This window comes from Lytechinus pictus, chromosome 3 (genome assembly GCF_037042905.1).
Source record: "Lytechinus pictus isolate F3 Inbred chromosome 3, Lp3.0, whole genome shotgun sequence".
Classification (NCBI taxonomy): Eukaryota; Metazoa; Echinodermata; class Echinoidea; order Temnopleuroida; family Toxopneustidae; genus Lytechinus; species Lytechinus pictus.
The window spans coordinates 4,697,488-4,722,682 of record NC_087247.1 but is presented as its reverse complement, the minus strand read 5'-3'; the positions used below and the strand labels follow the sequence as shown (position 1 = coordinate 4,722,682).

The 25,195-nt window shown below is 36.8% G+C and overlaps 2 protein-coding genes across 13 annotated transcripts in view; both read left to right on the top strand.

The window, feature by feature from the left end:
* The window catches only part of LOC129257951 (orphan steroid hormone receptor 2), a 38,738-nt gene extending 21,418 nt beyond the window's left edge, over positions 1-17,320 (top strand). For 7 of the 12 annotated variants that reach the window (XM_064096169.1, XM_064096175.1, XM_064096168.1 and 4 more), the window contains 10 exons: positions 1,113-1,286; positions 2,245-2,488; positions 3,002-3,181; positions 6,478-6,630; positions 7,213-7,412; positions 8,135-8,274; positions 8,756-8,968; positions 10,117-10,256; positions 10,652-10,789; positions 11,678-17,320. In XM_064096169.1, coding sequence (XP_063952239.1) covers positions 1,113-1,286; positions 2,245-2,488; positions 3,002-3,181; positions 6,478-6,630; positions 7,213-7,412; positions 8,135-8,274; positions 8,756-8,968; positions 10,117-10,256; positions 10,652-10,789; positions 11,678-11,979 — 1,884 coding nt within the window. In that variant the 3' untranslated portion in view covers positions 11,980-17,320. The remainder of the gene's footprint in view (positions 1-1,112; positions 1,287-2,244; positions 2,489-3,001; positions 3,182-6,477; positions 6,631-7,212; positions 7,413-8,134; positions 8,275-8,755; positions 8,969-10,116; positions 10,257-10,651; positions 10,790-11,677) is intronic. The other 5 variants (XM_064096170.1, XM_064096173.1, XM_064096176.1 and 2 more) reach the window with 1 other exon arrangement.
* Positions 17,321-18,857: 1,537 nt separating this feature from the next.
* On the top strand, positions 18,858-24,353 carry LOC129256585 (uncharacterized). The gene is made up of 4 exons (XM_054894752.2): positions 18,858-20,300; positions 21,807-21,872; positions 22,628-22,720; positions 23,593-24,353. The coding sequence occupies exons 1-4, from the start codon at positions 19,203-19,205 to the stop codon at positions 23,692-23,694; spliced, it is 1,359 nt and encodes a 452-aa protein (XP_054750727.2). The 5' UTR covers positions 18,858-19,202; the 3' UTR covers positions 23,695-24,353.
* The last annotated feature ends 842 nt before the right edge of the window (positions 24,354-25,195 follow it).

Genomic DNA, 25,195 nt, shown 5'->3' with positions numbered 1-25,195 from the left:
TAACCTGCTGTACAGATAAAATGCTAATTCTCCCCTACCACTGTTGTCATGTTCTATTCAGTCATTGACGTTGTACAGTAAACTTTGCAATTCAACCTGTTCATCTTTACAAATTCTTTTATTTTAACCTACAGTTCCTTGTTCTTTGTTGATACATAATGTTGATAAAGCATGGTTTTTATTTTGTAGTTTATGTAATGTAGATGCCAGAATGATTCGTGGTTAAAAGTGGCTCTTGTATCAATGTTTTGCATACAGTGAATATATTTAGAATCATCTAAATATGATGATCATCAACATACAATTTTGTAACACCTAAGCCTTGTATGGTTTCAGAATGAAATATTATCAGATGTAAAAGGTCAGTTGACAATAACAGAAATAAGAATACTGTAGAATGTTGTTTTTACAGGTAGAGTACTGTTTATCTGTAGTGATGAAAATATCAATGTGAATTTTAACATACCTTTCCTATAATTTGAATATGAAAATGTAAACTAAATTTACAGTTTGTCTTTGTGACTCTGCTGTAAATGTTAAGAGAGAAATCCATGTGCACACAGCATCAATGTTTCCTTTTAAAAGACAATCATCGTGAGTTTTCATTGAAAGTGGGAATTGTTTTGCTTTCTGATGTTGAGCTTGCCACATTGATCAAGGTAGAAAATGAGGACACCTTGACTGTATGTCAAATCAAAGAGTCGGCTGATTTATAGGTTCTCGGTGAACATTTTCATATCCTAGATATCTAGCGCCCTCTCAGGTTTTTTTTTTTTCCTTTACACCAGAAAGCTACAGATATATCCTGAAATTTTCAGCCCTTTCCATGCTTTGGAATGGTAACAGTAATCCAGTAATTAAAAGATTTGTATGGTAATAGATGCATTTGGGGATTTACAGCTGGGGTAATAATATCCAAGTCCTTTGGAAGCACATAGAGACATTATTCATAATGTGATATGCGCTATTACAAGAACTGTATATTATTATTATTATTTACCAAGCTAACGACAGGCTTTAAACATCAAGTTGCTTTTTGCACGACCTTTAGGAGAATTCCACGTTTGTCTAAAAGGTAGCCCTTTTTTGTGTGTGTTCATATAACATCACAGATCTCTGATGTGAACAGCCTTGACCACTCTGGGGTTCATCCACAGGTCCTTCAGACTGTCCAGTTACCGTCCGGTCAAATACAGCACATCGCCATGACCTCCATGCCACAGCAGGTGCTTGGGTCAGTGGGCACCATGGGTTCACATCAAGCCACTCCAGTCGAGGCGTACAAGGTTGGTTCGAAGCTCCCCTGCTCAAGTGGCACCATCTAACATTCCAATCTTACAAAAGTGTAGTGACTTGTTGAATGTCTTTGGCATCAGTAAATTCTCGATGAAAATTAGAATTTGAAATTTATGGATATCTAGCACCCTTACTGGGTAATGCTTTTCTTTAAAATAAAAATTCTTTCTTGGAAAGAATGACCATTTAAGCACCTTTTTTTTTTTTTTTTTTTTTTTTTAGTGATTAGATATCAGAAAGCTTCAGAGAAAGTCAGATCATATCCTGAAATGTTCAGCCTGTGCCATTCTTGAGTAGCTGTAACGTAGGCAGAGGCTGCGCAAGCTTTTGTCTTTGCTGTTACGTGGAACCCATGCTCTGCTTTGGATGCAGCGAGAATACAGTCCGTGGCGGTGGTTGCAACACCCACCACCTATACCCTCCAGTCTTTGCTTTTAATAGTTATTTTCTATTATCGACGGTAGTGTGTTCAAAATTTCATACGGACAATGACACCATGGTGGTGGTTACTTCGCGCCCACTGTCTACTCGCCGAATCAGACGCTTCGCTTACATTTAGTGTAACATCAAAGTTAAAAGCTGCAGCCTCTACGTAGATTATAGGCTAACCCGAGTGGTTTGTACTAAGAAAAAAAAAGGAAAAATATTTTTTTTATTTTGATGACGCACCTATGAACCAAAATGAATTTTCTGTAAAATCAGAACTTCATCTGATTGAACACATTTTTTACTTTATTTTATTTTATTTCCCCTATATCATAACTATTCTAGGGCATAGACATTCACTCATTATTTAAATGATTTGGAGTACCGGGTATTGAATTGCACTTTTAGTATTGGATCACCTGTTCTTGGATATTTACACTATTTGAATCATCTACATTCCTTTACTTTTCGTTTCAGAATTCTTTTGAAATAACCCCACTGTATACTGTATTATACCCCCAGGTTCAACAAGTTCAAATCAACGATCAGACAGTGGAGCAGTTGGTACGAGTTCAGACGTCTGCAGGGACGACGGTCACCACGATAGATGCTGCAACGGCCGAGAGGCTGGTGAAGTTGAGAGAAGAAGACCTGATCAAATTCTCTGCTGCTCAGGGTATAACCCAGGCTCAGATGATGGCCAAGCCCGGCATCACCGCACCACGACCTATTGAATTGTGTGCAGTCTGTGGAGATAAAGCCTCAGGTTTGTGTTCCCTTTTGGATGATAAAATGATGATATTGTTGGTCAGTTGGGACACCTTTCCGAGATCAGTTCAACAATGCCAATTCCCCCCCCCCCCCATCCCCTTCGCATCCCTATCCCTGATCATAGAACTTTTTCATTTTGATATTTTTAGGGCAAGGACCTTTTACTAGAAGGTATGTTTCTACAGTAGAAAAAATGAGAGGGATCTAGAATTTTCCAAGGCAATGAGATTGGTTTTGAAGTCCCTTGAAAGGGCAATCAAGGCCTGGCTTTAATGGCCTTGAATCAAATGAAATCCTGCGGTCATTTCTTGTACAATTGATGGTAAGACAATAGCAATGGATAGTGCTTGAATAGATGGAGAAGAATGCTTCCAGAGAGAATGTGCATACCGCATTGTCAGCTTAGATGTAGGTGATTTTTCCAAGGGCACAGAATGATTTTCAATCTCCCTAACCTTCCAGTTCTTGATTCACTTTCTATTTATCTCTTTCCTCTTCGTATGTACAGGTCGGCATTATGGTGCCATCAGCTGCGAAGGCTGCAAGGGCTTTTTCAAGCGCAGCATACGCAAGCACCTGGGCTACACGTGCCGCGGGAACAAGGACTGCCAGATCATCAAGCACAATCGAAACCGCTGCCAGTACTGCCGCCTGCAGAAGTGCCTCGACATGGGCATGAAGTCGGACTGTAAGCGCGGGAGAGTTGATCCTCCCTCCTCTTCTTCCAGTAATTGGCAACATCTTTTCTAACATAACCCCCTGCACTCCTCTATAACCGCCCTCTTTCATTTCACTCTGTGTCCACCACACTTTTCCTGTTCTTCTTCCGTTGTTGAGTGTGTCTTATAACCAGCTGGGGAAGTCCCTCTGTGAAAATGAATTTGTTTGAATAAAAGCTGAAAAATATAAGGAACATATCAAAGTTATGAAATGCTTAATGAAAACAGCAACAGTGACTTATGCCAAAATGTGATCAGGGCCCTATATAAACATAATGAATAAACATAACATTGGTTTTCATGATTAATTGCTAGGGTTTGTTTCTTATTTAGGCCCTTGGCATTTCAGTTATTAGGGGGGTTCATCACGATAATCAATGGAATATACTTTTCATTAATAAGGAGTTCTGTTGAAACAACAATATTGCACTAATCATAAATTGCATATATATATTCAAATGTATGTGAGAGAAAATGAAAGAAAAAAAATATAGATTTTTATTGCTGAGTAAATAGACAATGGGCTTGTATGTCATCACATATCCACCATTTTTGTCTCACCTGCATAGCAGAGTGAGACTATAGGCGCCGCTTTTCCGACGGCGGCGGCGTCAACACCAAATCTTAACCTGAGGTTAAGTTTTTGAAATGACAGCATAACTTAGAAAGTATATGGACCTAGTTCATGAAACTTGGCCATAAGGTTAATCAAGTATTACTGAACATCCTGTCTGAGTTTCATGTCACATGACCAAGGTCAAAGGTCATTTAGGGTCAATGAACTTAGACCATGTTGGGGGAATCAACATCAAAATCTTAACCTAAGGTTAAGTTTTTGAAATGTCATCATAACTTAGAAAATATATGGACCTAGTTCATGAAACTTATACATAAGGTTAATCAAGTATCACTGAACATCCTGCATGAGTTTCACGTCACATGACCAAGGTCAAAGGTCATTTAGGGTCAATGAACTTTGGCCGAATTGGGGGTATCTGTTGAATTACCATCATAACTTTGAAAGTTTATGGATCTGATTCATGAAACTTGGACATAATAGTTATCAAGTATTACTGAACATCCTGTGCAAGTTTCAGGTCACATGATCAAGGTCAAAGGTCATTTAGGGTCAATGAACTTTGGCCAAATTGGGGTATTTGTTGAATTACAGCCATAAATTTGAAAGTGTGTTGGTCTAGTTCATAAAACTTGGACATAATAGTAATCAAGTATCACTGAACATCCTGTGCGAGTTTCAGGTCACATGATCAAGGTCAAAGGTCATGTAAGGTCAAAGAATTTTGGCCACGTTGGGGGTATTTGTTGAATTGCCATCATATCTCTATAAGTGTATTGGTCTAGTTCATAAAACGTGGAAATAAGAGTAACCAAGTATCACTGAACATCTTGTGCGAGTTATAGTAGTTTTCAAAATCAGCACTGCTGCCATATTGAATCGTGTGATGCAGGTGAGACGGCCAGAGGCATTCCACTTGTTATCATATGAACTTTATAGATCCACAACCTTTTAATATTAGAAATTTGCTCCATTTTCTGATGAGTTCCTCCCATTTCTCTGCTGCTAGTTCAACAAAAAAAATTTTCATGGGCTTCCTTTTTGTATGTCTCCTCCTATGTAACTTGCTATTGTCCAGTGTCTATTCCCTATCCCGTCCTAAAAAGACCTTGATATTGTGCAATCCAATTTTCTATTCTCAGATGAACTACACAATCAACACTCACATCACTCAATCATTACAAGATTGCTTGTAGAATATTAGCGTTGTCATTAGAATTCACAAACAAAAACATTAACATCTATGTAGTAACTTCATAATTACATGTAAGTCTATGTTCTGAATTCCTTTCTATATGTTGTCTTCCATTCGTAATAGAGCAGTGTTATATGGGTACTAACATGATATGAATTTAATCAAGTCTAAATCTCATTAATATATATTTATATGCATATTTAAAGAGTTGCTGGAATAAATAGTAATGGAGTACTGAATTATACATGTGTTGATTGAAGGTTGTACTTATGTTTTGATAAAATAACTTCATACAGTTTGGATTTGACTTTTAATTTTTAAATTAAACAACAAAATGACCAGATTTCTAGACATTGTTAATCTAAAAATTGATGGGTTATCCATGATAGGAGAACTATGCATTCACCACTTTCTCTATCAAAATTGAATTTCCTATTCTTATATGAAGCTCACTGCTAACTATGAATAAGGAGTGAAGGAAATTCTGAGTTAACAGAGGAAGTTTAGTGCTAACCATGCATAAGAGTATGAGAGAAGTCATTTTGAACAGGCTCATCACTGTGCACACAAACACAGTGAATACCAAGAAAATATGAGGTTGCTTGATATTCATTCAGAATTACTTATTCAGCCATGAACACAGAAACCAAAATATGAGACCCTATTATTGTGTGGCGCAGTTTACAGTTTAGGATGTATTATCAGCGAAATCCTTTTTAACTTAATTCTCATGCAAATTTTCCAAATGTACACTTAAAGAATGAAAAAACTCACACATTGTTTTATGGATATTCAAACCTTGTATCTCAAAAAAGGGTTAAATGCTGATGAATGTGAGAAAAGAAAAAAAATGGCTGGCATTACACTGGGTGATTTCGAGTTCGGTGTTAGCCTTTTGTTGGTGTTAGATCAATTTTTACATCTGCACAACTTTGTGAACTCATATTAGGTGTTGGAGGTATGGAAGACCAACTCTGAATAGTCTGCAAGCACAGACTCATACTTGACACTGTAACCAATAACAGGTCTAGTGTAAAGACTAGATGCCAAAAGCTCTGTCTGTGTCAGATAAGAGCCAGCCACAGTACATAGTGAACCTAGTCTCACCACTGCAGACTCTGCATTATGCACTATGCAAATTGCGAAAACAAAGGGTCTGTGCCTGCAGACTAAACACTTGAAATCTTCCAATGTTTCCAACAGAATAATATTCCTTTGACATTGCCTAGTCGCTTCATTTTCTCTTTTGGATAGAGAGCTTAGAAAAGGACACAAAATCGCCCAGAAATCACTTGTTAGATTATCAAATCATAAAAACAAGAAACTATTTTCCCTCAAAATTGAGGTACGAGGACTCGTACCCCATCAGTTTCATAATTCTATCTCTGAAAAAGTCTATGCTTTGATATCTGTGTTGAAGTTGTAACTATTGAAATTGCCTATCCTGACAACCATAAGTACATCAGCCCTTTCATGCATCTCTCACCCCCAAGCAGCTGTACAGTGTGAGAGGTCTCCCCTGAAGACCAGGGATAAGCCACAAGGAAACTGCGCTGCATCAACCGACAAGATCTACATCAGGAAGGACATCAGAAGTCCTCTGACCGCCACACCGACCTTCGTCACAGGCAGTGTCCTGGCAGGAGGTAAGTTTACAACTGCTAATCAGCAATTTTTCGCGTTTGCATAGCAGACGCAAAATTTGCGTTACCTGCACGCGCAAGTAGAGAAGTTAACGGCAGGTCCAGTAATTTGTATTTAACCTGTTGGGTGCTATATGCATCGCTGAGCAAAAACCTGCCAAAATTCTAATTTAGGAGAAATTTCCTGCCTGTAATCTTTATCATGACCTATGTTGTTGTTTTATTTTCTGGGAATGTCTGTACGAAAAAAAAAATTATGTAATAAATGTAATAAACAGAGTAATGGAGGTGGAGTTAGGGAGAGGTAGAGTTTAGAGTATCTCAGACATGCCAATCTTTTACAGGAAAAGGAGAAAATGATCATATTTCACAAATGAAAACCCTGTTTGTCGTATTAGAAAATAAAATTCTATCGTTAGTTTACATTTTTAAAATAAATTTTCCCGGTTATTTTTCCCTTTTGCAAGGGTTTCCAGAGTTGGCACGTGTGTATAGTTTTAAATTTATCTGACTAACATCTATTTTCATTGTACTAGGATGCTTCAAGCAGTTCATTCTCTTCATTACCTTGTCAAATTCCTTTAGGTGATATGAAGAGTCCACAGAGCACAAGGCAAGGTCTGTTTGATCAAGGCATCCTCTTGAATGTTCAGACTACCCCTACGACGTCACCGTCGGCGTCAACCTCGGATTCAACCACGGATCTCAGCACTTTAGCCAGTGTCGTCACATCCTTAGCCAATATGAACAAGAAGACAGAAGAGGGCCCTAGTCACTCACAACAGGTAAGATGATATGGTGTCCATAATAAGAAAAATGAAAATTGATTTGTAAAATGATCATTTATGCGGTGGCACTGCAATGCACCTGACTCATGTGTTTCATTGGACCTTCTTTTATTTTCAATCTGAAAACCCCCGGCTACGGCAGACATAATTACCAAAGTGATGACGTCTCACAAAACTATTTTGCACTCCAGTGTTTTTGTACTACATCTGGTCGGAGCATGATGAAAAACACCCACAAACAAAATTTGGTGGGAATTGATTCATAGAGGGGGGGGGGGGGGGCAAGATGTGGCCATACATATACCTTCTCAGCCCCATTGAAAATCAATGTCAATTGGTTGGGTTCTGAACAGTCATGAACCAGGCCAGCATGAATCAGTCCATATCAAGTTTGATGTGTGAAGGTTTTCCATCATGCTCTGCTGAACTAAGGTCATGAAAATGAAGAAATGCATCAAAATAAAGATAGATTTTATGCACTTTAGTACTCAGTACTCTACTCGTTTTTCAAATGTGGTAGATGTATAACATGATGAAGGAAGTTGAAGAAAGGTTAGCATTGAGCCGAAGAGGAATTTGGAATTGATTTTATCCCTAAGTAAACCTCCTCTTGCCCAGGATATTCAAGAAGGTAATATCCATTAAAACATGATTGTTATGTTTATTTTTTTTATTATTTTTTGTTTTCGATTCTTGAACATGTTCTCATTTTCTTGCAGATATATTCTCCATCTCAGACCCTACAAATCATATCAAATGGTGACCAGGATGTTCAAGGAGGGGACAATGTATCAAAGGCTTTTGATGCTCTTACCAAGGCACTCAATACATCAGGGGACTCGGAAGCAGGGGAATTAAGGTAAGACTCCAAGTTGGGAGAAAAAGAAGCCCGGATGCATAAATAAGCTCAAAATCAATGATTTCTATGACTTATTCAAAATCATTGATTCGACAACTTATTCTTTGATTCATATCTCTTGGCATGAAATAATTTCATGCTTGATATAAGAATGTGACCGTGCCCCACATGTAGATATTGATGTTAGTAGTCTATCAACTGAAAATTCAATCTTTCAGCATCAACAAAGAAGTGAATTCTTCATATCTCAATATGAAAAATACTTTCATATTTTGAACAATGATTAGGTAAGTATGTAAAATATGAGTTTTCAGCAAGTTTTGTAATTTTTTTATCATTAACCGAATTGATCGGGCCAAGTCTTCAATATCTTATTTGCGGTCTTTGAGTGAATCTGGATGACTCGGATCCATTATTATTATCATTGAACTGAATGCATAGAAAAAAATTGAAATCACACTCTGTGTTTTTTTTTTCACAGTATCGACCAATCAGCAAATGGAGGCTCATCCGATGTAGAACTGGTGAAACTTGATTCGCCCATGCTCTCGGAACATCACATGCAGTTCAAACTGACCACACCCACCCCAATGCCCCAATTCCTCAATGTTCATTACATCTGTGAGTCTGCATCAAGACTACTCTTCCTCTCCATGCACTGGGCTAGGAGTTTACCGGCCTTTCAGGTTCTCAGGTATGCTATAGATGGAAAATAATGTCAACAAATTTACTAAGGTTGCAGCATGATTAATGAGACCACTGTTTTCAAACCACAGTTTCAAATACACCTTTGGGAATGGGTTTGGGTACCAATGCTCTATGAATATCGTATATCATACTAGAATTTTACTTATTTAAGGCAAAAATATTGAATACCAGAAAAGGGAGAGTGGGAGAGTAAAAATGAGCTAGAAGTTGATAACAGGCTGCTTTTACATAGTCCTAGCTTATCTGCTATAAGAGACTCCTGAAATTGTTGCATTTGCTTTCATTGATTCTTTTATTTTGTTTCTTTATCAATTCATTTGTTTATACTGACTCAACATTTCTTAAGTAAACTGTGATAAAATAAATAGATCAAATGAAATGATGATCTCATATATAATATATCTGTTATCTACCTTAAGAAATTCTTGAAATTGAAGTAAATGCACAAAGAGCAGTAATATCAAAGTGAGCGTTCACAGTTAAAATTCAGAAGTTTTGATTAAGCTATGATTAGGTGCTGAGCTAGGTACATACCTCTATGTGTGAGTGAAACATTCACATAAAGACTAGAAGCTGGGATAATAGAGTACCGAAGTGATGATGTCACAAAAAGCTTTTTTAGCATTTCAGCATTTTTGATACCATATTTTGGTAGAGCATGATGAAAACCCCCCACTACCAACATTTAGTGGGAATCGGTCCAGTGGGGCCTTAGATATGACCTTATGAATACATAATTAGCCCCATTGCAGTCAGTGTATTATTAGCCTGGTTCTAAATGTTAGGAACCAGGCCAATAATACATTAACTTCATTGGGGCTAATTATGTATTCATGAGGTCATATCTAAGGCCACCCATGGACCGATTTCCACCAAATTTGGGTTGTGGGGGTTTTTCATCATGTTCTACCAAAATATGGTATCAAAAGCGCTGATATGCAAAAAGTGTATTCTATCATAATAGAGGGCCTTAGAATAGATTATATCTAGATAGATGGCAGTACATAAATGCCTATTATTTATTTGAATTTATGTTATTCATTTCTGTTCATAGTGCTGATACACACCATTTTTGTTTGAGGAAATTGTTCACATAAAGACTTAGCGGTTAATGTTGTTTACATCTGTCCACAGTGCTGACACACACACATCAATGGTGCAGAAATGTTGGAGTGAGCTGTTCACGTTAGGATTAGCCCAGTGTTCCCAAGCAATGGCACTATCTACCATTCTCACAGCAATCGTAAACCATTTACAAACAAGTTTACAACAAGGTAATGTGCATGTGTACATATCATAAATAATAATACTGGTAATAATGTCATATTTAACCAGGGTAGACACTTTAGTTCTGAAAACTGTTTTACCCAGCAGGCCCCGGCCTAACATGATAATGTCAATCTTACCCCAGCTTCAGCTGGGTTGGCTACATGTGCAAGCATTCAAGGAATTTCTTCCTACCCATTGTGTTACTACACCTTGGTAGCGAGTGGCAAAATTGAATCGATTTGATGATTTCAAAATCTGTTAATAGTCAATCTAATCAACCTGTTGATTTGGGGTAGTTACATAACTATTATGATCACGCCCTCAGTTTTTTTTTTAGGAGGAAGGAGGTGCATCTGCAAACTTTTGAAAAAAAAGGTTTTTATCCTTTGTTATATTTCAGATAAACTTTCAGCTGACAGAGTGAAGGCAGTGATGGAACATATCTGGAAGCTTCAAGAGTTTGTAACGACGACGTCAAAATTAGACGTGGATAATAATGAATTTGCGTACCTCAAGACCATTGTACTTTTCAGTCCAGGTAATTTTATTTTCAGCTTGTTTTACATTAGGATTAAGATTAGATGATCTTGAATTAGCAATTAGTAGTAAGATCTCGAGTGTTAAGAGCTCTTTATAAAGTTTAGCATCGACTTGTGTACTGGTTGAAATAGGATGTGTTGAGGAAGAGGAAAAATGAAATCTAGGACTAATAATAATACATAACATATATGAGGCGCTTACTACGGGTGTTTCAAAGCGCACTGTGTTCTGTTTATAGTTTATACTTGGAAGGGGAAAAAAATGTCACAACTTATACACCAATACAACTAATGGTGGTGTGCACCTCCAATTGACGAAGACTAGCTGTCTTATTTTATTCTATAAGAATTACTATGATTAGTATACCTGCATAGTATGCGTATACCTATCAGATTACTTGAGTTCCTGAATGTGATCAGAAATAAAGGTTGAAATGTGAGACTGATATCGTGGTGTATGATTTAGGTAGGGTGTAATCAGAGAGAGGGAACATGAACATCTATGACTGGCTGTACATATAACAATATGCTTCAGTTCCTGGAGATGATCTGCAATGAAAGTCAAAATTTTGAAACTGAACACTATGACTTTGATCATAATAAGTAAATGTCACCCTAATAATCAGATGATCTCCGCTGATAACTGATCACTGGTTTAGTCATTTTGCATTCTTCTTGTTTCTCTGTCAAATAAAAAGAAACTGAAAGAATTCTGTGTATTGTTCTCTAGTTATGCAATTTCCTCAATATCATCACAAGTCACTTTTCTTACTTCCTGCTCCCACATCAGATGTCATGTGGAAATGAAAATTTTTAAAGGCTAGCTGTAGAAATTTCATTGTACTGAGGGGTGTGATTTAAATGGATACCTTGCTCTCCCCAAACAGATCATCCTGGTTTGAGCAATGTACGGCAGATTGAGAAATTCCAAGAGATGGCCATAGCAGAGCTTCATGACTACGAGGCGCACACCTACCCCTCTAAACTCAACCGCTTCTCCAAACTGCTGCTCCGCTTGCCCACCCTGAGGCTCCTCAGTCCTGCAATCATGGAAGAATTGTTCTTTGCCGGTTTGATCGGAAACGTTCAGATAGACAGCATCATCCCGTATATATTGCGGATGGAAACAGCCGACTATAACTCTGCACAGATTACGATGTCTGCGTCTCCGTCATCGTTAAACGGTTGACCTTAAGAAGGGTAGTGCAAGGGTAACTTTACCCGGAGGACCAAATATGGACTCGTTCTTGAACAAAGTGGCAAGGAGCAGAATCGACGTCAAATGCAAGCAGACAAATGCATCTTTTGAAGATACCATAGATTCACAGGATTCTGCATCTTGAGTAGTCAGAACTTGTAATCATCAAACAAATACCAAGACTTTTGCCAGATCAACAAATGCTGGCACTGCACAGAGCTTTTGAAAGTTCACTAGTTTGTGATTTATACATTCTTTCTGTTTTTATTTTATTTTTATGTTCATGGTATCTCGTGGAGAATCTGAGGGTAATTCTTTACCTATTGAAGTGCATTATGTACATTTCTATTAGAATACAGTAATATTCTTGTCAATATTTCTCTTTCATTTCGATTGATATTTACTTTGCATTTAAATGAGAAACTAGTACCTCTGTGATGCTATCACATCACACAGAATCATGTGACTATACCGACTCTAACAAAAAACACAATTGTTTTCAAAGTTAATATCTATTTACTTTACTTGAAGTCTCAACCTGTGTTTCGGTTTGTTTGTTGATTTTTTTTTGGGCGGGGGGTTGTACTTCAGAAATCTATAATTGCTATACAATGTCCAAACAGTGGTATTTAAACAGATTGCATGTTCAGTCTGTTCTGATGCACACATTCGAAGGTAAAATATCGTTCATTCGTCATCACCGTTGAACATACTATCTGTAATGCGTCATTTTCAATTATCACTTGACGATTGATGAATTTTTAGTGCATGGAATTCATGGATTGTCTATGATGAAATTACATTATCTATTAACATTCCTTGTAATTTGGGGTCTGGTGTCAAATGTTCCTTGCAAGCGTCCCATTCTTTGTTCGTAGGTATGTCTTTTAATCACATTCACTAGCATGTAATGCATGAAAGATAAGCTACATCATCTGTCACATTATTCATATATTAGACATACACCAAATAGATTCATCAACACAAAGCTTTATCTAGGTGGGTATTTCTTTGTTATTTATTAGAAGATATTTGTTATATACCAGGGGAAGGTCTTTTGTCCAGCACTTGATATATCTTTTAAGTTAGGCCAAGTATTTGATAAATGTGTATATTTGTTTTGTAATTTTCATGAACTTGTTTTAGAATACCTTGATAAGATTACATTTGTGGAATACTTCATTATTAAATTCAATGAAATTTTGAACATAATGAAATTAAATTTTAGATATTGATAATGGCTAATTTCAGCTTTAACTTAATAGTGGACAAGCAAATTAATTGTACTGTATGTTTGGCATGGTTTATAGGCATTTATTCTCTTACCAGTTTTGTCTAATTCTTAGGTCATCTTGAACACTACATGGATAAACCCTATCCCCATTATCAATTTGGTATTATTATCGTTCATCCCTTCGTCACTCGGAATCCTTCTCAATTCATCTGATGATATAATGGCATAACTGACACTGTCATTAATTTTTCTCCCTATTTTACATGATAGCCCAGTCGATAGAGCAGTAGATACTGATTCAGATGACTCGGGTTTGATTCCCACTCGATGCGATAGAGCCCTTTGGTGAGGCAATAATCCTCATTGCTAGGTCCCTCAGAGAAGACTCCAAGCCATAGGTCTTCTGGTTTCTTACTTACAAGCATGCTTTCTTAGCAATCTGGTAGAAAAAAAAAATCATCACCAGTATATATAATTTGTGTCCATTATTGAGTTACCTAATGAGATAGACTAGTTGGTGTTCAACCAGGTGAATCGTACACAAAACATTAAATGCCCTTTGTGGACCAAGTGAGTAGAAGGCCAAATTTGTGTAACTCTAAAAAAAAGGTAAATGGGGTAATTTGACAAATTTTTTACAAGATAAAGTGGTTGTACATGAAAGGAGATTAGAACATGTGAAGTGAGACCAAATGTGTAATACATAAAATTTATTTAAACCAAGTTGAAGGGGGTTTTTCACAAACACTGCACTTGCATTCCCAGTTGCATATGTTATATAATTCATTTTCACATTGATCTAAAACAAAACCACATAGAACATGTATTGCCGAGTGATCAATGATGAGATCAAAACTTTTTAAATATTAATATTTGAATTCCTATCATGTGGTTCTCTCACTTCTCTAAATAGGAAATGTATGAATATTTGAACGGAAAATGATGTTAAAGATATAAATTTAAAGATAGAAAATTATTTGAGAAATGATTCACTGAATAAAGCTTTTTTTTTCTATGGTAAGTTCTAACCATTGAAAATACTATTGGTGTCGGCAGTCTCTCCACGCCAAACGGAACTTTTATTCTTCAGCAAATCTGAATGGAATTCTTGATTTGCTGTAAAAGAATATGCTCACTTATAAGCCCCCAAATCACACCCTACATGCAGAAATTATGCAAAGCAATACTTTGGATGCCTTTTGGTTGGTGATGGTGAAAACACAACTACATTTTGAAATCCTTTTTATTTAAAGATGAACGAATCAGGGAATGCATGTTGAATTGTCAAAGCTTGGTTTATACAATTAATATGGTTCAAGGGCTGTAAAAAAAATGTTTGTATGTCTTTTTTATACGGTTTCATATCTCTTTCATCTCACCAAAGTCTGGAATTAAATCGGTTATTTGTTTGTGTGTGTACATACTCTTTGCCATTGTTTAAATTAATCAAACCTTTGATGGCTATCTTATAGCATCTACATGTATAAGGGATGTTATTAGAGACTGGGATGTCACTTTTCATGTTTAAGCTTGAATTTAGATGCTGGCATTAGATTATGCTATAATTTACCTTTTAAGCATGATGACTGGGGATATATAACTACCCCGGGTAGTTCATCAGCTGGAATGAAACTTATTACATACATGTATGTGGATGTTGGATCATGAATTGCAAACACAAGTAACATTTGTTTGAGCAAAACTTGGTTCAAAATGGCTAAAATATGTGAAATACAACCATCCTCTCTCATATATACATGGGTCTCGTACAAAGCCGCCGATATGAAGAACCAATGCGATTTCCATTCTTGCAAATATGTGAGATCTGTGTGCCTATTCAGTGTGGGAAGATTGTCACAGAAAGGATCAGTGCTGAATACGCTGTAAATGTTGATCTGATTGGTTCCAAGTCAGTCTTTTGAGCAAAATGCTCGTACATCGATGATCGCTAACATATGTGTTACGGGCCAAGTTTATGTGAGTGAAATATCAAATAATGTCTTGCATGGATGTTTTCGTGGAATTTAGATTATATAAGACCGCTTTGGTCAGTTTTTGCCAAGTTAGCTGAAGCTACCGATACTCATACCCACTACCCTATGGATGGCGACTAGGCAAAAGCCAGGGTGTTAAATTATGAACACCTTTAGCTCACTGTGTTGCGGGTACAAGTGATAAATTTTGTCGTTTTTTATTGTAATTTATATCAAGCTGTGCACTATTTTTCTTTTGTGGGTTATCTATTTGGCGCTGTGACGTAAAGCTACTTTTATAAAGCTGTAATCCTGCAATTTGATTAGCCAAGAGAAAATAAATCACAGATTTACAGCACTTTTTATTGCTGAAAATGTTTTGTGAAACAGGACTCTGCTCATTTCTAATAGGTATCAGTAAAGAGCCGTGTTTTCAGGCAAATCAAACTATTCATAATCTGATCTTGTACTTCTATTAAAAAAAAAAAAATACAATAATTTTTGCACAAATCCTGGGCTCTTTGCATTATCAATAACAGGCTCAATAGATGTATAGTAACATCATTTGTAAAAAGCCACCTCTATTTCTATCATATGTAAACAAATTGCAATTACACAAGTACTATCAATGCAATATGAGTAAGAAACCCAGGGCCTAATGGCTGTGGGTCCTCTCAGAGGGACTCTGAGTAATAAGTATCAATTCTTACTGAAAGGACAGTGACCCATTTGATAAAGTTTTGAACTTAGCTTAGCACCTATAAATTACAATGCCACTACAATAACACTAAATCTAAAGTGTATTATACTACATTTCATTATATGGGTGTATCTGAATTAGGATGAATAGTTTAAATGTCATGGAAGAAAACCATATAGTATTTTTTTTGGGGGGGGGATTAAATGCCAAGTTTAGCCATCCAACATCAATTTAAATAATAAAGATGTACTTGAATGATAATGACTCACTTTGTATTTGATTTAGTAGGGCTCACATCATTTTGAATAATACAGGGACTGATTTTTTTTTTTAATCAGATATTGTAATGAAACGTTTGCTTAATTAAATGTTTTTCTTATGTCAGGATTTATATTTATCTGTTTTGGGTTTTGGGAGTTCAATGTCAACAAGTATACCTACCTGCTGTCTCTCTGACATAGCAGTGCAATTAATATGCACTTTTATGATCAATTTAATCATGTTTCCCATATTTTCTTTTTTAACCCTGTCCATTATGTCTAAGATTGATATTGTTTTAACATGGAATATGTAAATTCCATGATGTTTTTATTATTATTATTATTCGTAATAGTATAAATTCATAGCTGAATGAAACTAGGTGAAACAAAACATGTCTGCGTAGCTAATTATCAAGATGTTAAGCATCAACTCAAACAGTCCCATTGCATTTGAAGTCCCAAAATTTAAATGTTCATCTGAAAAATCTGGTTTTATAAAGCTCCCGATATCTATAAGCCAGAATAGATATTTCTAAGAACCCAGTTTAGATGTCCAGATTGGGACATAGAAATTATACGGTATGGTCAAGCGTAAATGCTGAAACCCCAAGAATTTTTTTTCTACCACTCCCTTTCTTTTACCTTTTGAATTATGTTACTGACATTGTTTCGATTTACATTTTGACATGCACATTGAAATTATATCGAGTACAAAGTAAATTGATGAGATATCTGTGCAGCTGAAATAACTTTTTGAGGCAAAATTTTGAAATTGAGGGTGGAAAAAGATCTGGCATGAAATTTTTATGATGGATTTTTAAAGTCTCCAAAATATTTATATATTTTCTCTCTCTCCTGATGTGTAGTATATGTAGCAGGCGTGTACATAGCTCTCTTGATAACAGCTCAGATTTTGTTATTTCATTTTTTTTTATTAATGATTTTAAATCAGGTGTAGGATTTGCTGTTTGTGAATATGTTAACTACTCTCGCTATTCTACGTTAACTTGTGCTTGACAGGTTGTTTATATTTGGTTTTTGTGTATGTACATATTGTCTTCACACACACACACAAACAAATTGATTATGAATGCTGTGAATATATTCTATGAATTGATCATGCAATCTTGTCAGTGGAATAAATGCTTGATAAAAGTAAAAAATATATATGTTTAATCCTTTTTTATGTGAACATGTGATTAGTGTTTATCTTTGTACTGACATGTTTAAAAGATAACAGAAATCAACTTTCTTGGTCTTTCTAAAATATTATTTACAATCGACAAAGATGTCGACTTTAAATGATATTGTCAGATTCCATTGACCCCATCTTAACTCTTGGAAACACATGCATGTACTCCATGGGACAATTAATACTTTGAAGAACAAGGGGAGTCAGCATGCTAAGCTGCATATTTTAAATATTAAATTTTATTCCCCCTGTTAAATCAGTTGTAGACGACATACAAAACACTATCACTACTTTCAATTATTTACTTGCTCAGAGCAGTTCAGGCTTTGTCAAGTGCACAACACTTTAAACTCATCCTTAAAAGGGATATTAATTGCATCAGAACAGGAATAAGAACTCATCAATGCTCTCATTTTTAATCAGTCTTACATAATGAATTGACTTCTTGGAATGTATTTCTGTCATGCCCTAGATTGGTGAAAATACAGATTTGGATTACATAAATATATTTTTATCGATATATAATAGAATGAAAGATTACGCTTCGCGCCAAGGCACATAGTAGTTTGAGTGCTTGCAATCCCAAGCTCCATTTTTTGTGGAATGATTGTTCAATTTCACTCAGAAATACCATTAGAATTATTTTTGTTGTTGTTGTTGAATGAAAGCTAGTGCCTCATAATCGGTGATGAAACCTGTGATATGTAATGGTATACACATGATGATATCAAGTCGCTCCATTATCCACCTCGGCTCTTGCCCACAATCTGCAATCCTCTAAACTTCTGAATAGCTTTGCCGATCGATTGCACGTGATCTATACTGTGATTGAATGAGAGACGTAATTCCATAATGAGGTTTATAGCCATATTGCCACCACACATGTATTTTATTTTCACACATTAATCAGGGGGAGAGAATAGATCCGATACGCTCCCAATCTTCCGGAGCCAAAATTGGGCCAAAGATCGGCATACTTCCAAAAAGTATGATTCCTTTGTCAAATTCACTTCAGAATGCCACCTCTTCTATTGTCATGCACCGATGATGGTAGTATTTCTCTTCCCCTCCCTTTCTCTCTTTCGGTCTCTGCTTCTTTCTGTCTCTCCCTCTCATTCTATCCCACTCCCCCCCCCCTTCTCACTCTCTCTGTGGCTCTATCTCTTTCTGCCCCCCCCCCCCTATCTCTCCCTTTCCTCTCACTATCTCTCATTTTCTAATCTTTCTCTTGGGCATTCTCATAGAGACCACCAACTTTTATTCTTCATAAGTTTTGATTTTCTTTTCCTTTTGATAGAGATTTTGAAGTCCTCGCCTTCTTCCCCAATTCCCAACCCACCCCCCCCCCCCCCCATTACACACACACAACTTTATCCAATCAATAATATATATCATATTGATAAAAACAATTCTTTTCTCTGGATAAGTTATGCTTCTGCCTTGATTCATTTTGTTCATCCTTGCATGCAAATGGAGGTCACGATATATGCATTATCCAAATTGGTTCTACACACTACAATATTTACAATCTACTAATGGTCAATGACCATGATAACAATAATACTTGCAAAGGATTGCCCTTGGCACTGGCCTCCCACATAGAAATTGTTGTCCTAGTAGCTTAACTTGTAGATCAAAATGAGGAGCAGTCAACCTTTTTTAACAGATAAATATTGCAGATTGTCAAAATTTATTTGGTGCAAGCACTGCAAGGAAAGATTTTGTTAAAGAGAAACGCTAGCCGAATATCCTCCATTAATTGTTGGTTAAAAGAGATACTTCCACTTCAACCATCTTCGTAGTTATTGAACATTTTCTTTTAATTTTTATGTGACATTTCCTCTTTCATTTTAACATGGAGATGTCTTCATCACCTACTTGGCTTAAGCAGCCTGCTGAAGGATCAGAAGAAAATGTTTGCAAGGCTTCTCATAGAGATATCATCATGTTCTCTGAGGTGAGCAGACCCGTCACTATCAGTATGAAGCTGTTGGGTCTGTGGCATGAACGATCACCATCTGGAGTCGCAGTTCATCCTGCTCAACAAGAGGATGATGCGCAGTCACTACAAAGGAATCAATCTTTCATCCGGAACATCTTGAACAGACTCGGCTTCGTCTATCATGCCTTCGTTGTCCTAGTCATGTGGTTTGATCTCGTTCGTTTTCTCGTTTTCATTGCCCCAACTTTAAACCTACAGAATGCATCTTACTTGTGCTGGTACGTACAAAATGCCACAACCAACACTGTCCTCTTCCTGGCATGCTATAGAACCTGCAAGATACAGCGCTTCTTCAGCTACTGGCAGAACCCCTCCGCCGAAAGACATCGGGTGGACTTCGACCACAGGTCAGTCGACACGCAGTCTCCCAAGCCAAGGTGCATGTTGCAACGGAAGAAGTTCAAGAAGGTTGGGATCCTGGCTGCACTAGGAGGGTGGTTTTTCATCCTTGGGTCGTACCCCGTCTCCATGTACTTCACCTTCGGCTATCATGGTGAAGAAATCCGTATCATGTGCTCGCCCTGGACAAGTGATATTCCCTGTGCTTTCCTGCAAGTCATTTCATTCTTTGCCTTGGCATGCCACAAGTTCCCTGTTGTCTACCTTTGCCTCATTTGCTATGTTCTTTCGGAGAGATTTGACTCGCTCACCAAAGCCTTCAAGGAGGAGAACCCCCTAGGTACCTGCGCAAGGGCTGATGTCCTGGAAGAGACCCGTCGACAGCATAACATTTTGTGTCTTCTCACATCACAGTGCGACTACATTTTCTCTACACTTGTCGCCATTGTCTTTGCCACTGACATCCCCCTGCTCATCTTTCTCATGTATGATATTTATTTCAACAGCGACAGTTCAAGCACTTTTACTACTGCCTTGAATGCCTACTGGGGTGTCTCAAATATGCTGAATATTTTGCTCATCTCCTGGTGCTGTTCAATGCTTAATGAGAAGGTAGGAGTCCTGATTTTTTTTAGTATCCTTAGTGGACTCGAGCCCCCCCCCCCCCCCCCCCCTCTCTCTCTCTCTCTCTTTCTTTCGCTTTCCCCTTTTCCCATCCCTTCCACAATACCGGGCCACCATACCGACACGATGAAATTTAGGCAATCCTACACTGAATGTTGCAATTGTAATTGACACTATCATGGTCATTTTCATTTGCACAAAAAAACTAATGATGTAAGAGGCATTCTTTTGATGCATTCTCTCAGTCATTTATTTAAACAAGATGCAGGGGGCACAGAAACAGAAGATAGGCTGGGGGGCTTCCTCCACTTTTTTCTAAAACCATGTACAATTAAAACGTAAAAATGACCATCTAATAGTGATTTTTTGCATGGTCAGTCCCCGCCCCCACTTTTGGCTCAAGCCCCGCTTTCAAAACCATTCCACTGCCACTGAGATGAACATTCCTGACAAATCGGTTGAAATATCTTCAGAAATTGATTATCATCTCAGTTAAATTGCCACTTGGTCTGCACCCACATTGTGTACTTTCAATTTGGTCTAATCCCACATGGTCTAATCCTCGATTATCTACAACGAGATCATCAACTAACCACCTTGTCTAACTTCCAGTTAGGCTACATCCATTTCGTCTAATAGGCCTACACTTACACTAACACAACATAATATATATATATATATCATTACATGATATGAACCACATACATTAGATTTACCAAGTGCAAAATAATAAGATGACGAAGTGAAAGCTAGACCTCCTGGGCATTAGATTATGTTAAGCCAACGGTAATTAGACCAAATAACGGTTGGACCTAAACAGAATTAGACCAAATTGCTTGTTTAGCCCTTAGCAACACAAGCGCGTACCTACGGGGGGGGGGGCAGGGGGGCAGTCTGCCCCCCCCCCCCCCCTGACGAGCCACAACCCATGCAAAGCAGCGTATCCCTGCCCCCCCCCCCTGACGAGCTTGAAAGACCTTTTTTGCTCCCCCCCCCCCCCCCTGACGAGCTTGAAGACCTTTATTGCCCCCCTGACGAGTTTGAAGACTTTTTTTTTCTTCTTTTGCTTGTCAATTTTTTTTCTGTTACGAAATCCTTTATTTGTGATTGAAGACCTTTTTTTTTTTGCTTGTCAAATTTTTTGGCGGACGGTTTTGCCCCCCCCCCCCCTGTGGAAAATCCTAGGTACGCCACTGCTTAGCAATGACAGTGTTAGATGATCTGAAATTAGTTAGAATCTCTGCTAAATTGAAGACCAATCAAATACAGCCCTTGTCCCCATCATTGAAGTAAGCCTCCCCCACGGAAATAATAATGAAATAATTTCTGTATATCCCCCACCCTCTCCCAAAAAACAAATACATGAATGAAATAAAACAAACAAATAAATATCAAATAGGTTTTCAAATCAGTGGGGTTTATATGAAAGAAAATATTTAAAGTACCAAATTTGGCTTTATAACAATTAATGAGTGACATTTTTTCTTTTACCAGGCACATTCATTGCGGCGACATGTCTATGAACTTCACGTGGATGCAAGTGACACCAGAATATCTCATGTAATTTCCAATATTGTGCATTTATTTATCAGATGAAAAAAAAAAGATTTTGGGGTCTAAAATAAAATATTGAGAGAAAAAGAAAAAAATGGCATTCTTATTTTGTGATATCGTTTATTGACTCGGAGATATTGCAATACTATGTAATCATTGTCTTATGGTATGATTTGTCTCATGGAGAATGAAATAATGGGTTTAAAATGTTAACAGGATCCATAATCTAAAAAGGGGGTGTTGACCCTATAAAGATAATTCAGGCAAAGACTAAGTTGACACTTAATTTAAATTGCACAAAGGGGGTAGGAGGAACGGGTTAAATTTAGGGACTACAGCTAGAATTACTCAAGACCATGACTATGACGTCATTAAAAGTAATAAAAAATAATAAAGTGAAGTGTATTACTATCTGTCACTATCCATTTACTCTGCCTGCCACTATAGATATACTCTATCGAACTTTTTTATTTGAAAGAACTGAAATTTTCCCCACATTGATTTTTTTCGGGTAGTAGGTCTCAAATCTGTTAATTGCTTCAATATTCCAATATATCATTTTGATCTTGTTCTTATTGTTAAGAGACAGGGCAATGCGACCGGTGGGCGACTATCCTCTATGGTTTTTCAAGACAATGAAAGGAGGGGGGGAGAAAATAAAAGATTATAAACTACGTACGCCTATCAAAAAGTCTTGGTTCCAAATCCCATCTCCATTTATATAATCTTAAAGTACCTCATAATTCCTGCTTTATCAACAGATTCACCTGCTACTGGTTTCCCGCCTAAATGGTCCAAACATTGGGCTTTCATTCATTGGATTCTTCACTGTCACCAGGAATGTCATTCTAACGGTAAGATCTGGGTTCCGTTTCATAAAGACTTGTTATATGTACAATTTCTATAACAAATTTACCATCTGCCAATTATTAGATTAAAGGATTTCGGTAGCTTTTAAATGTTATTGCAAATTTGTTATTATAAATAGTTTTATGAAACGGACCCCTGGAAGCAGAGGCGGATCCAGGATTTTCAAAAAGATGGGGCACATTTTCCAGATGAAAATTTGACAAGCAAAAAAAAGGTCCTCATGCACTTTCAAAGGGGGGGGGGCACACTTGTGTAAAAACGGCATAATTACATTAAATTGTTTTATCATGGCTCTCAACTGGAGGCGGGCACGGATTCGCCACTGCCTGGAAGAAGGTAATTTTTAAAAATTAAATTATATGTATATGGCCCTTATCAATGAGGGGACAAAGGGGCACGTCTACAATTTTTCAGAGTGGTTGTGAATTTTTACCTTTTTATGGGGGGATGAAATCAACCGCCTCTCATCCCCTTTCTGGTAAAAGCTGGATCCGCTCCTGAATAAATTACTTGACCAATTACAGTAAACAATTAAAGTGATGGAGCTATTATGAACCATGCATATTACATGCATTTGCTATATACCCGCTGAACTTATTGACTTGAGTTACACGCCTTACGAAATTTCATCATAAAACCCATTGCTTACCCTAATTATCAAATTCTTTCCAAAATTAATCGTTCATCATCCCTATAGTTCCTGAGTCTTATTTATTTATTCATTTATTTATTTATTTTTTTAAAATCTATTTATTCATATAATTATTTATTCATTTATTTATATGTTTATTAAATTATTTATTTATTTGTTCATTTATTTATTTTCTATTCATTTATTAATCTATTTATTTTTCAGATTGCTGGTTTCGTGTTGACTTACTTCACTCTTCTAATCGATCTGGGGCCTGAAAAATCTCATAATTTGTGCAGCAACGCGACATCAAATTTGACGTCATAAACTTTTGGAAATCAATTCATTATTTATTTTCATCTAAAAATAATTCCCGTTGTGATACGTTTAGAGAAGAATTTATTAATAATGCGTTATTTTTTTAAAAGTATACAGGGTATTATAAAGATACTGAGGGCGACCCTCCCCCTCCCCCTCCCCCAGAAGAAAAAAACAAAACAGAGGGGAAAACAGAAAAGAATTGAAGGCTGACAAAACGACTTCACCTCACCCCCCCCCCCCCCCCTTATGAAAATACCCTTGCGCTGCAACTTTATGATATTCTATTTCTATTCGTTATCTGTAGTTGATCTGTAAGTTGATGATCGAAATTGACTTAATGCAAAACAGTGACGCGAACCGTTAATTAGTATGCTATTAAACAAATTACTGCACAAAGTTTGGCTGAATTGGGGTACATATTTTGCTTTGATATTGTATCCACGTTGATGTAAGTTATTACGCCAACTTATTCAATGTTTTTTTTTCATGTACATGTTGGGATTGAGTTATCCTTCCCCGTTATCTTTTCTCGTTTTATTCTTTAAGAAACATGTCTTTCTATAAAGATATAATTTTAGTGTTATTTTCTTCTGGCCTCATGATATACTTAAATGATCGCCGTGAACTCATTTGATTAAACATTAATTAAAGTGAGCAAAATACGAGTTTGTAATATTGATCTTTATTTTGTCCGATACTTTTTGTATATGTTATTGTTGTGTTTTTGTTAATGTTGTTCTTTATATAGGTCCTGTATTGATTCAACTTTATCTAATGAACAAAATTAAAGTGAATGATAATAAAGTTTATGTAATATTATATACTTACAGTTTTCACTAAATGATTATTCAATATGAATGATGAACGAGAATTGGGTTACGATGGAAACTGAGTGAAATGATAGTAATAAGACTGACAGACAGGAAGAGATGAATCGACTTTATAGTAGGAATGGTGGATGAGGGATGGTGAGAAAGAAAGAAAGAATGAAAGGAAGAAAGAAAGAAAGAAGGAAGGAAGGAAGTAAGAAAGAAAAAACACAAAAAAATCGAAGATAGATAGGGGAGAGGGTGGTTAGAAGGGGAGATGAAAACACGAAATACAGAGAGGTTAAGTTTGCTTAAATATGAGTTCAAGTTTCGTCTGGTCGTGCATGCATAATTATTATGACAAAAGGGAAACTGGGAGGGAAAAGCCAACCCTTTCTTCTTTTTTGTTTTAAATAAATATTTTAAAAATGTATACATATTTTTACGTTATTGAGACTAGAAAAGCGCCCGCCGTATATTTTCATTTCGGCATTGTATAAGAATCCGTGCAATATCCCTGTATTTATAACACCCACCATGCATAAACGGTGATCAGAGCATCTCGGGGTTTGTATCGGGTTCGATGATATTTTGTAGGTTAGGGGCACAATTGTGAGCCGGATTTGAACCCCCCCTCCCCTCCCCAAATTAAAAAAAGACAAACAAAAAAGCACAAAAACAAAAACAATAACCAAAAC

Excerpts from the sequence above, each read along its gene's own strand:
- LOC129256585 (XM_054894752.2), top strand. The coding sequence starts at position 19,203 with ATGGAGATGTCTTCATCACCTACTTGGCTTAAGCAGCCTGCTGAAGGA. Across the intron at positions 20,301-21,806 it reads GTTCAATGCTTAATGAGAAG|GCACATTCATTGCGGCGACA; the intron begins GTAGGAGTCCTG and ends TTCTTTTACCAG. Across the intron at positions 21,873-22,627 it reads GTGACACCAGAATATCTCAT|ATTCACCTGCTACTGGTTTC; the intron begins GTAATTTCCAAT and ends CTTTATCAACAG.